The 12,564-nt window shown below is 42.9% G+C and overlaps 1 protein-coding gene across 2 annotated transcripts in view; it reads left to right on the plus strand.

Annotated features, from left to right (window-relative positions):
• The window catches only part of LOC145350267 (activin receptor type-2A), a 159,795-nt gene that overhangs the window by 141,218 nt on the left and 6,013 nt on the right, over positions 1-12,564 (plus strand). For both annotated transcript variants that reach the window (XM_080199382.1, XM_080199383.1), the window contains one exon: positions 2,561-2,699. In XM_080199382.1, the coding sequence (XP_080055508.1) occupies positions 2,561-2,699 (139 nt within the window). The remainder of the gene's footprint in view (positions 1-2,560; positions 2,700-12,564) is intronic.

Below are 12,564 nucleotides of genomic sequence, written 5' to 3' on the forward strand. Positions count from 1 at the left end.
TCCACCACTCTTTTGGGGTATTGAGTCAGCATATCTGAACAGAACTAGACTAGTTCTCCTTTCCCTAGGAATACATGATCTGGTTGCATTTTCTCATAATGGGCATGTACAGTGTGGATATAGGCTTGGATTTTGCAGTCAGCGGTAAAACAACAATGCTTGTAACTGACCTTGAAAGCTGCCCACAAAAATCAAGTGAACTCAGCGGCAATGGACTTCTCTTGATTGCAGCTTAAATCACTTGCCAAGTCAAGAAGATTTCCAGACTTGCAACTGTATTGATGTTAGCAAGTAAGGTAACAACCAGTCACCACAACTTATGCATGGCATATCCCCACTTGACCATTACTATCAAGCCAGGGAATCAACCCTGGTTCATTGAAGGAGGTATGTAAAATTGAGCTGTCAACTTGGTGAAGCTATAACATTGGGCCACCTGCGTATCAAACAGCAGAAGCAGTATGCGACAGGTAGTACTACCAAAAATCTCACAGCCAATGGTTCAATCAGATCTAAGCTCTGCATCCTAACATATCCAGTCATGAATGGTGGTAGATAATGAAAAACTCACTGAAGGAGGAGGTTCCACAAATATCTGTGCCCTCAATGACAGATAGCCCAGCACATCAGTGCAGAAGAGAAGGTTAAAGTATTTGCAATTATCCTTAGCCAGAAATATCAAGTGGATGATCCACCTTGGCCTCCTCCCCAGGTCCCTAGCATCGCAGATGCCAGTCTTCAACCAATTCAATTAATTCCACATGATATCAAGAAATGGCTGAAGGCACTGAACACTACAAGAGCTGTTGGCCATGACAATATTCCGACCATAGTAGTGAAGATGTACTCTAGAACAATCCGTGCTCCTAGCCAAGATGTCCCATTACAGTTACAACACTGGAATAATCAGGGTAGTCTGGGAAATTGCCCACGTCTGTCCTGTCCACAAAAAGAAGACTCTCAACACCAGGTTAAAGTCCAACAGGTTTATTTGGCAGTAAAAGCCATTAGCTTTCTGGCAGCAAGTGGGATTTTTGCAAGCCCAGGTAAGTTTTGGGGGTTACAAATAGTGTGACATCAACTAGGATCTTGGGTTCATGTCACACTACTTGTAACCCCCATGACTTGCAACATCTCACTTTCTCTCCTGTCTGGAGACCGTACACATCTCTTTAACCTATGCTAAATGCTATCTCCATTCACATTGTCTGCATCAAATAAACCTGTTGGACTTTAACCTGGTGTAGTGAGACTTCCTGCTGTGGTTACCCCAGTCCAATGCCGGTATCTCCTCATCCTGTCCACAAAAAGCAGGACAAATCCAAACCGGCCAATTACTGCCCCCATCAATCTACTTTCAATAAAGCGTTGGGAAAGAGTTGTTGAAAGTACTATTCAGCAGCACTTAGTCAGCAATAATTTGCTTACTGATGCTTGGTTTGGGTTCCGACAAAACCATTTAGTTCCTGCCCTCATTATAGCTTTGGTCAAAACATGGACAAATACGAAAGCAGATAAAATAGTGACTTTTAAGTGACATCTTGACAAATCCGTGAATAGCATGGGAATAGAGGGATATAGTCCTGGAAGGATATGGGGTTTTAGTTCAGTCAGGAGCATGGTCGATGCAGGCTTGGAGGGCCGAAGGGTGTATTAATGTGTTGTAATTTTCTTTGTTCTTTGCTCTTTTAAAAGAGGTGAGAGTGACTGCCCTTGACATCAAGGTAGCATTTGACTCTAGGAATCCGAATAAAACTGGAGTCAGTCAGAATGAGGGAGAAAGCTATCCACACTTAGCACAGAAGAAGATGACTGTGACCACTGGAAGTCAATCATCTCCCTCCCAAGCTTTGCTCAGGGTCCTAACTAACTTCAGTTGTTTCATCAATGGCTGCCTTCCCATCATCAAGTCTGAATGAGGATGTTCATGTTCACAATGCTCAGCAGTACTTGTGACTCCCCAGACACTGAGCAGTTTGTGTCCAAATGCAGCAAGACCTGGACAACATTCGGGTTTGGTCTGATAAGTAGCAAGTAACATATTCACCACACAAGTGCCAGGCCAATCCCTAATGGCTACCTCTAACAAGAGACAATCTAACCATCTCCTCATGACATTCAATGGCATTATCTTCGCTAAAACCCTTTCTGTCAACATTGAAAGCAGTTATAGGTTTCTGCACTTAATTTCTTTAGGTTCAAACACCCAAAGTTGCTGTCAGTCTTCGTGTTGTAATTACAGAATTGCTGACAGTATCACCATCATTACTATAGCAAAAACCAGGCCATGAAGTTTTCAGTTTTTTTATGTTGCCAAATAAAATTATCCAAAACGTTAAATATAGTTTGAGTGACTTAACATTATACGTGGAGAATCCTGACCATTCTGTTGCCAGTTTAATTTTATGCATGGAATGGTTCTGGGACTTGGGGAAAAATGTATGAACGTTTTTTTATCTGACTGAATGATCTGAATGCCCTGAAGAGTCAAAAGAGACATTTTTAAATAAAAATGTTTATATTAGAAGTTCTTAAAGTCTATTTTTTCAATTCATCCAAGGTTGGCACCAGAAGGTACATGGCTCCAGAGGTCTTGGAAGGTGCTATAAATTTCCAGCGTGATGCATTCCTCAGAATAGACATGTACTCAATGGGTCTCGTACTGTGGGAATTGGCATCAAGGTGTACGGCTGCAGATGGTTGGTTTTTTTTTACTATCACCATAAAAAATGTAATAGTTTACCTAAATGTTACTCAGTCGAGCTGCAATTGTATTGGAAGTCCGTAATGAAGCTTTGCCTTCTGCTTCCTCCTGCAGCACTCTCCCTGGCACTCCACACCTGCTCAGAAAAATGTAATTACATGGAATTCACAGTATAAAAATGGGCATTCAACACTGCTGACCCATGCCAATGTTTGTGCTGTTCCTTTCATGAATCCCAACAGTTTTTCTTTCTATTCCTTTCTCTTCATTGCTATGTTTTTCATTGGTAATTATCTTGTATTTACATGTTTTTTTTGCCCAAACTCACCTCCCCCCCACCACCCTCTGAAGTGGAAACCTCACCTTTAATGTATCTAATACTTTTTAGAAGATCTTGATTAGAGCTCCTTTAATCTAGTCTATTCAAGAAATACAAGCCAAATTTATGCATCCTATCCTCATAACTTTACCATTCAACTGTAAATGCAATCTTAAGATCCTTCCGTAGAATAGTCTATCTGTCACATTGTTGGGCTGCATTTGGCTGTCTGCAGACTTATAAAAGTTTCAGCCATCATGGTAGGACAATCACTGCTTGAAAAGTAGTCATTTGCACAAACAAGTCAGGGGTGATTCACCTGGTGTGTTACACCTGGCACAAATCCCACTGTCAGGAAAATACTGGGAGATCCTTGGAAATAGGTTTGCACTGTGCACCAAATAGTTTGATGTTCCCAGGCCACCCCAATAGACATCAGTGCATGAGCCTGATCACCATTCATTTAAATAGATTTTGACATGCAAAGGTATTATAATGCAAATCTTCTGGGTATATGCAATGTTCCTACCTGTTGGCGTGACATGGCACCACTGGGAATCACTACTGGGCTGCACAAATGGAGATCAGACATGATAACCATGCTTGAGGGCTCAGAAGCTATTGTAGTTCTCGTGTTGACGGGGATGTGGCAGAGCAATGCCCTCATACTGCCCCCTGGTATTGCCAACCTGGCAGAGACTGGAGGAGCGGGCCTGAAGGGGTCCAGCAATCTGTTCACTGGTGAGGGAGAGTGTGGTGAAGGGACATGCCATCAATGAGGATGGTGGGGGGGCGGGGGGGTCTTCAATTTAGGGTATCCTGACCTCTCTGAATGCAGGCTTGCTAATGTACTAAACCTCACCCCTTACAAAACACACATCCTTTCAAAAGGAAAGGCAGCATGTGGGAAGATGTCACCAGGGAACCTGCCTGTTTCTCTGGAGAGAAACATGTGGGTTTTCTGATTGAATCTGCTATTTTTTTCAGGTAATTCTGCCTTATGTTTTGTTCCACTGTGGTATTAATTTAGTTCAATTTTTTTCTGAAAAATATAAAATGCTAATAAAGTGTAACACAATTCCCATTAAACATTCATACTAGCTAACCAGAGCTATTTGGGACTTCGATGTTGTGGTCATTTCAGAGACATGGATAGAGCAGGGACAAGAATGGTTGTTGCAGATTCCGGGGTATAGATAGTTCAGTAAGATCAGGGAAGGTGGTTTAAAAAAAGGTGGAGGTGTGGCATTGTTAGTCAGGGATGGTATTATGGTGGCAGAAAGGACGTTTGATGAGGATTTGTCTACTGAGGTAGAATGGGCTGATGTTAGAAACAGGAAAGGACAGGTCACCCTGTTGGAAGTTTTCTGTAGGCCTTTGAAAAGTTCTAGAGATGTAGAGGAAAGGATTGCAAAGATTATTCTGGATGGGAGCGAAAGGGTAGTTGTTATGGGGGATTTTAAATTTAGAAGTATTGACTGGAAAAGGTGTAGTTCGAGTAGATGTACCAAAAACTTGAGAATCTTGGGCCTCACCAAAATGAATTTAAGAACTAAAAACCAGGAATGATGCAAAACACAGTGTTGACTCACTATTACCTGTTTTACTCTTGCAAAGCCTGAGAATGAAATCCCCATCTGCCACTAGGAGTGTGCTTAAAGAAAGCTTTTACAAATCTCTACTCCATCCTAGGCCATCCAGATGGGCTGTAAATTCATAATGTGTGTCACAATTTGAGACTTTCTGGGGGAAGGGGAACAACAGGCTGTACTGAATTTTTGTACATGTATCATTCTTCAAAAAATTTAGGCCAACAATTCAGTTTATGGGAGCAATCCTCCCAAAAAAATCTAAGTGGCGAATTTGCGTGAAAACTGGAGTAAGTCATGCTGTTTTTTCAGTAGGAGTTTAAAAATGGATCTCCCTTACTCTGTGCACTGCAGAGTGCGCTAGTGTGAATCCCTCTAAAAATCAGTGAGCAGGGCCTATTTTTGTGGAAAGGCTGTTGTCATAATGCTGAGTGGGGCCACTGCACATGTGCTGATCTGTCAGCGCCGAGATTGGTACAAACGTAGTAGCCCCTGTCTGCTGGCTTTGCAGCAGCTTCACCACACCTAGGACTTAATTACTGGTCTTCTGGGCCAGCCTCGACTCCCCTCAGCATTCCAAAACCCCCTTGCAAGACAGCAGCGGGACTCCGCACCCCCCACTGATTTGTTTTTCCCTCGGTTTCCCTCCCCCAAAAAAAAATTATGCACTTCCCCATGCCTGGTGGGCAGTGCCATGGTGCCCCCTGTGGCATTGGCATTTTGTCCTTTGGGCAGTGTTGGGGGCCTTGGCTGGCACTGTCAAGGTGCCTATGCCAAAGGGGCAACCTCCCTTCCCCATGCCCAACTTTCTAAGGGGCCTCAATTTTCCTCCCCACCCCCCTTCACTCCAGCAGGGTCCAGCCACCAGCTCTCCGCAAATATAAACACCACTGGAGTGAAATACTCCTGGCCGATGGGGATAGGGGATACTTGTGGATCCAGAGATATCAGTCCCAGGACTGCTAATTATGTTTAAATTTGGTCCTGCATATATGAGATAGCTCTGCATTGGAAATTCGGCACTGGGAGGGGTGCTGAGGCCCTGGCGCCCAACACAAATTGGGCGCTACTTGAATCTTCTGGCCTGCTGCACTAAAAAAAATCAGCACAGCGGAATGGGAGAATTGCCCTCTGTTTTTCATGAGCTGCTGGTGGATGTCTAATTGACAAATTCTGGGTTAGTATCATTAGCATAATAGGGAAAGATGCTATTTATGGTAAATTGCAGGTTGGTGCCAGGTAAGTCAGAATAGTAAGGTTGTATTAACTACAGAGTTTAATTGATTTATGAATGTAGTACTACCTTTTGTAGCCATTTTCTGAAAATTGCTTGATTGTTTTGTGATTAATTATCCTCAGAGAATTAGCATTGAATCTCTAATTGTACCATTGCTGCAGTCACTCTGTCTACTGCATGCAACTGTAATGAAAGGAAGACAAAATCTATATTTATACAACATCTTTCACTATGTCTAAAATTGCCTTACAGTATTAATTCGCTTTTTCAGTTGTAGTCATTGGCCTAATGGAGGCAGTGTTATCAAATGGCAGAACAGGTGTAGGAGGTCAAATACCTTACTTCTGCTCCTAATATGTATGTTAATATATCCTTTTTGGAAGGATGAAGTAGCTGGGCTAGATGACTTTTGTCATCCATAATTATTTGATTTATTATTGTCACATGTATTGGTATACAGTGAAAAATATTGTTTCTTGTGCACTATACAGACAAAGCATACCGTATGTAGAGAAGGAAAAGAGAGTGCAGAATGTCACGTTACAATCATAAGAACATAAGAAATAGGAGCAGGAGTAGGCCATCTAGCCCTTCGAGCCTGCCCTGCCATTCAATAAGATCACGGCTGATCTGTCGTGGCTCAGTTCCACATTCCCGCCCTCTCCCCATAACCGTTAATCCCCTTGCCTATCAAAAACCTATCAACCCACGTCTTAAATATATTTAGCGAGGCAGCCTCCACCACTTCAACGGGCAGAGAATTCCAGAGATTCACCACCCTTTGAGTGAAGAAGTTCCTCCTCAACTCTGTTCTAAACCGCACCCCCCCCCCTTTATCTTGAGGCTGTGCCCTCTAGTCCTACTGTCCTTTCTGAGCGGGAAGAGCCTCTCCACCTCTATCCTATCCATCCCATTCATCATCTTATATGTCTCAATGAGATCTCCCCTCATTCTTCTAAACTCTAACGAGTACAAGCCTAGTTTATTCAGCATCTCCTCATATTTCAACCCCCTCAACTCCGGTATCAGCCTAGTAAACCTCCTCTGCACTCCCTCCCAAGGCCAAAATATCCTTGCGTAAGTGCGGCGACCAAAACTGCACACAGTACTCCAGCTGCGGCCTCACCAGTGCCCTGTACAGTTGCAGCAAGACCTCCCTACTTTTATATTCAATCCCCCTCGCTATGAAGGCCAGCATCCCATTCGCCTTCCTGACCACCTGCTGCACCTGCAGGCTGGGTTTTTGCGACTCATGCACAAGGACTCCGAGGTCCCTCTGCACCGTTGCATGCTGCAGTTTTTCGCCATGTAGGTTGTTGTAGGTGCAAGCTCAATGGGCCAAATGGCCTCCTGCACTGTAAGGATTCGATAATTTTAATTTCCCATTCTGTGCATTATGGGCTGTGACAGGCGTAAAACTTAACTGGTTCAGCTATACTCATATCTACTCCAGCAGGTGGAGGCTGGAATTCTGAAATGAGTATCTAACCTCCTGACTCCTGAAAGCCTGTCCACCATTTACAAAGCATAAGTCAGAAGTGTGAAGGGATACTGTCCACTTGTTTGGTTGAGTGCAGCTCCAACAGCACTCAAGAAGTTCAATTCTATCCATCAGGCACACCAGCCTCCCATCTATCATGCAAACTAGCCTCCCATCCATTGACACTGTCTACACTTCCCATTGCCTTGGCAAAGCAGCCAGCATAATTAAGGACCCCACGCACCCTGGACATACTCTCTCCCACCTACTTCCCTCGGGAAAAAGATACTGAGGTCACGTACCAACTGACTCAAGAACAGCTTCTTCCCTGCTGCCATCAGACTTTTGAATAGACCTACCTTGCATTAAGTTGATCTTTCTCTACACCCTAGCTTGACTGTAACACTACATCCTGCACTCCCTCCTCTCCTGAGTGGTATGCTTTGTATAGCACGCAAGAAACAATACTTTTCCCTGTAGACTAATACATATGACAATAATAAATCAAAGACAAAGCAGCCTGCTTGTCAAAGTCATAGCTAAGGTATAGAGAAAGACCAACTTAATGCAAGGTAGGTCCATTCACAAGTCTGATGGCAGTAGGGAAAAAGCTGTTCTTGAGTCGATTGATATGTGTCCTCAGACTTTTGAATCCTTTTCCTGACAAAAGAAGGTGGAAGAGCGTATGCCTGATGGGGGTCCTTGATTATGCTGTCTGCTTTTCCGAGGCAGCTGGAAGTATAGACAGTGTCAAGCAATAGGAGGCTGAATGAGAATGCTTTCTATGGTGCATACGTAAAAGTTGGTGAGAGTCATAACGGATATGCCACATTTCCTCAGTCTCCTGAGAATAGAGGCTCTTTTAACCATAGCATTGGCATGGAGGGACCAGGACAAGTTGGTGATCTGGACATCTAGAAACTTGAAGCTCTCGACCATCTCTACTTCTACTAATTATTTTACAAACAGAAGGTGGAATCATAACTGAGTTGTTTATTTTGCGGCAAATGTATGTTTATTGTGAGCAAGCTTTGTGGGTAAAATTGGTCAGATAATGTGTAATGATCTTGTGCTGAAGAAGTGACCTGCTTTATACTGCACATGATTCTCGAGTCCTTTCTGTTGCATTCAATTTTGTCCTTTTGTCTATTTATCTATTATCCAACTCAACCTTGGTGTTCTTATCAATGTTCTGAGTTATTGAAATATTGTGCTATAGTTGTGCTGCATTGTAGAAACTGAATATAGTAGTGAGAAGTAGCAATCATCAGGCTCCTCAGAATTGCTGATCAAAAGATACAGATACGACTGAAAGTCAGTCATCGTTCTCTGAACCCTTAAAAGTTGTGTCACACAGAGAAGCCCGAGGGCACCATTGACAATGAAGGCCTGTGATGTTCAATCATTCCACTTCCGCTCAGGAGTCATTTGATCTTTGCACCCTGAGATTTCTATCAAATAGAATCCAATTACACCCTTGTATGAAATGGTGATATTGAATAGTATCATACACCCAGGCCAGAGAAAGTCTTCCACAATGGAAAAGATCTTGTGCTATTTATGTAATTGCAGGTATTGAATCATTCCCCCAAATATGGTGCAGTGTGCAGAAGGTGATGTTATAACATAACTTCACAGGAAAATCTCTCATTAGTTAACAGTACTGCATGATGCTGTTAAACTAAAATGAACATTTTCTGCCTTATTTAATAGGGATGATGTGGAGATGCTGGCATTGGACTGGGGTGGGCACAGTAAGAAGTCTCACAACACCAGGTTAAAGCCCAACAGGTTTATTTGGAATCACGAGTTTTCGGAGCGCTGCCCCTTCCTTGATTCACCTGAGAAAGGTGCAGCGCTCCAAAAGCTCATCATGGTAAGAGATATCAAGGGTCATACACTAATAATGCTCATTTAAGTGAAAAATACTGTCTTTGTAATAATAAGTTGGCACTTGCGTGGGAGAATATCTAATGTGAGAAAGGTGAGAGATAGACCAATGTCAGTTATTTAACTTGGATTTAACTCTTGGCTACAGCATTAGAGGGTTTTGAAGGGTGAGGGGTAGATGGCAGTGGCTACAATTGCACTCATTGGCTTCGTTTCAGATATGGAGATCATGAAATTAACTTGATTTCAGCAGTGTTCTTTTCCATTGCTCTTTACCTACCTGTGTCCAGTACCAAGGATGTAACAATGTCACCACCTTGTGATATTGACTACTTTTTGTATTTTGAGCTTTTTGAAGTTGAACCAAATTAACAATGATGAGATTACACTTGGTTCGAATCATTAATCCACAGAAAGGTGAACAAGGGAGCATTAAGTTATTACTATAGGTCGTTACAGGAATGATCAATTGTAGAATAAATTGCCAGAGTGGAAACACTAGAGAATTAAAAAAAAGTTGGATGCTACCATACAATAATGGCTCTTTGCAATGATGAGTCAAATGGCTCCCTTAATCTGTAATTATCCTTTACACTGTGTTTCCGCATGACAACTCCCACTTGCCTCTATTGTAGCATCGTGATTATGCTACTAGACTGGTAACCTGATGGCCTGGGTTAATGATTTAAAGAGATGAATTCAAATCCCACCACAACTCAGGATTTTAAATTCAATTTGATTATATAAATCTGGAATGAAATCTAGCGTCTGCAATGAGAACTATGCAGTGCTAGATAATTCATTCCCACAAGCCTTTCCACAATCTGTGAAACACATTCATGAGCATTGGAATAACCTCCACTGGATGGATGAGTGCAGCTATCAACAACACGTGAGAAGCTTAATACTGTCTACGGTTTGATTGGCACCCCATCCACCATACCTTGTATTTATACAGCACCATTAACCAAGCCACGTATGGAGGAATTGGAGACAGTTTGGTGAAAGATGGGTTTTAAGGAGGGATGTGGGAAAGGGGGTGGACTTGGGATTCTGGAGCCTAGGAAGCTGACTGCTTTGCTGCTATTTATAAAACCAAAGGATCCTCTGGCTTTTTAAACAACTTTCCCAATTTATCTTGCTATCTTCACAGAATTATGCACATGCACCCCAGGTCTCTTCTTGCACTCCTTTAATATTGTACCATTTCTCATATTGCCTCTCCTCGTCCTTCCGACCAAAGTGAATAACTTTACATTTCTCGGCATTAAATTTTGTATGCCATATGACTAGTCATTTCACCAGTCTGTCCTTAAGTCTGTTATTAAACTCTTGGCTGTTTGCTATATTTGATTATTATGTCATCTGCAAACTTTGAAATAATGCATTATACACATGGGTATATATATATAGTAATATATATACCCCTGAGGTACACCACTAGTTTGAAATTTAACCAGCTGCCCACTGCTACACTCCACTTTTTGTTCTTTGGCCTAATTTCATATCCACATAGCCACAGTTCATTTCATTCTTTTCAGTTTTGTTACCAAGTCTATTACACTGTACTTCATCAAATGACTTGAAAATCCATATACTGAACTTCAACAACTCTGCCTGTTATTTCATCAAAGGACTCAATCAAGCTAATCAAACACAATTTTCATTTAATGAACCTGTTGAGGTTTTGATAATGATATATTTATCCATGTGCTGTTTAATTTTGTCCCAGATTATTGTGCTTCAAGTTTTTTTTAACTTCAAAGTAGTGTGAATTAAACAATTTTAAAATAGGACAAGATTGTTTTGCTGAACGTCCCTATTCAAAATCAAAAAAATAATTTGAATATTGCTGAAAAAAGAACATAAGAACATAAGCAGGAGTAGGCCATCTAGCCCTTCGAGCCTGCCCCGCCATTCAACAAGATCATGGCTGATCTGTCGTGGCTCAGTTCCACTTTCCTGCCCTCTCCCCATAACCCTTAATCCCCTCTCTTATCAAGAACCCATCAACCTGCTTCTTAAAAATATTTAGCGAGGCAGCCTCCACCACTTCAACGGGCAGAGAATTCCAGAGATTCACCACCCTTTGAGTGAAGAAGTTCCTCCTCAACTCCATTCTAAACCGCCTCCCCTTTATCTTGAGGCTGTGCCCCCTAGTCCTACTGTCTTTTTTGAGCGGGAAGAGTCTCTCCACCTCTATCCTATCCATCCCATTCATCATCTTATACGTCTCAATGAGATCTCCCCTCATTCTTCTAAACTGTAATGAGTACAAGCCTAGTTTATTCAGCCTCTCCTCATAGCTCAATCCCCTCAACTCCGGCATCAGCCTAGTAAACCTCCTCTGCACTCCCTCCAGGGCCAAAATATCCTTGCGCAGGTGCGGCGCCCAAAACTGCACACAGTACTCCAGCTGCGGCCTCACCAATGCCCTATACAGCTGCAGCAAGACCTCCCTACTTTTATATTCAATCCCCCTCGCTATGAAGGCCAGCATCCCATTCGCCTTCCTGACCACCTGCTGCACCTGCAAGCTGGGTTTTTGCGACTCATGCACAAGGACCCCGAGGTCCCTCTGCACCGTCGCCTGCTGCAGTTTTTTGCCACCTAAGTAATAGTCCTTCCTACCATTCTTCCTACCAAAGTGGACCACCTCACACTTGCCAACATTAAATTCCATTTGCCATTTCCTGGCCCATTCACCCAGCCTATCTAGATCCTTCTGCAGACTCTCCACACCCTCCACACAATTTGCCTTTCCCCCAATCTTGGTGTCATCAGCAAATTTCGACACCCTGCACTCGGTTCCCTCCTCCAGATCATCTATATAAATGGTAAATAGCTGAGGCCCCAGCACCGACCCCTGGGGCACCCCACTAGTCACCAACCGCCAATCCGAATAGCACCCATTGACCCCCACTCTCTGCCTCCTATTTGACAGCCAATCCTCTATCCACGCTAACACCCTACCCCCAACTCCATGTCCCCTGACCTTCTGCAATAACCTCTTGTGAGGTACCTTGTCAAACGCCTTCTGAAAATCCAGAAAGACCACATCCACCGGCTCTCCTCTATCCACTGCCCTAGACACATCCTCATAGAACTCCAGTAAATTTGTCAGACACGACTTCCCCTTAACGAAACCGTGTTGCGTCTGCCCTATCAAGCAATTCCCTTCAAGATTCCTCGCAATTTCCTCCTTAATGAGGAGGCATGCTGTTGAAGCTTTTGGTCCTGAACTTATCAAGACAGATGCAACAATGCCACATTTCAAAATGAACAGCATTTTATACTCCATTTTATAGTACAATACTTCCTGGGCCACAATCTGTGGTTCAGTTT

The sequence above is a fragment of the Carcharhinus amblyrhynchos genome, chromosome 11 (assembly GCF_965287045.1).
Source record: "Carcharhinus amblyrhynchos chromosome 11, sCarAmb.v2.hapA, whole genome shotgun sequence".
NCBI classification, from domain to species: domain Eukaryota; kingdom Metazoa; phylum Chordata; class Chondrichthyes; order Carcharhiniformes; family Carcharhinidae; genus Carcharhinus; species Carcharhinus amblyrhynchos.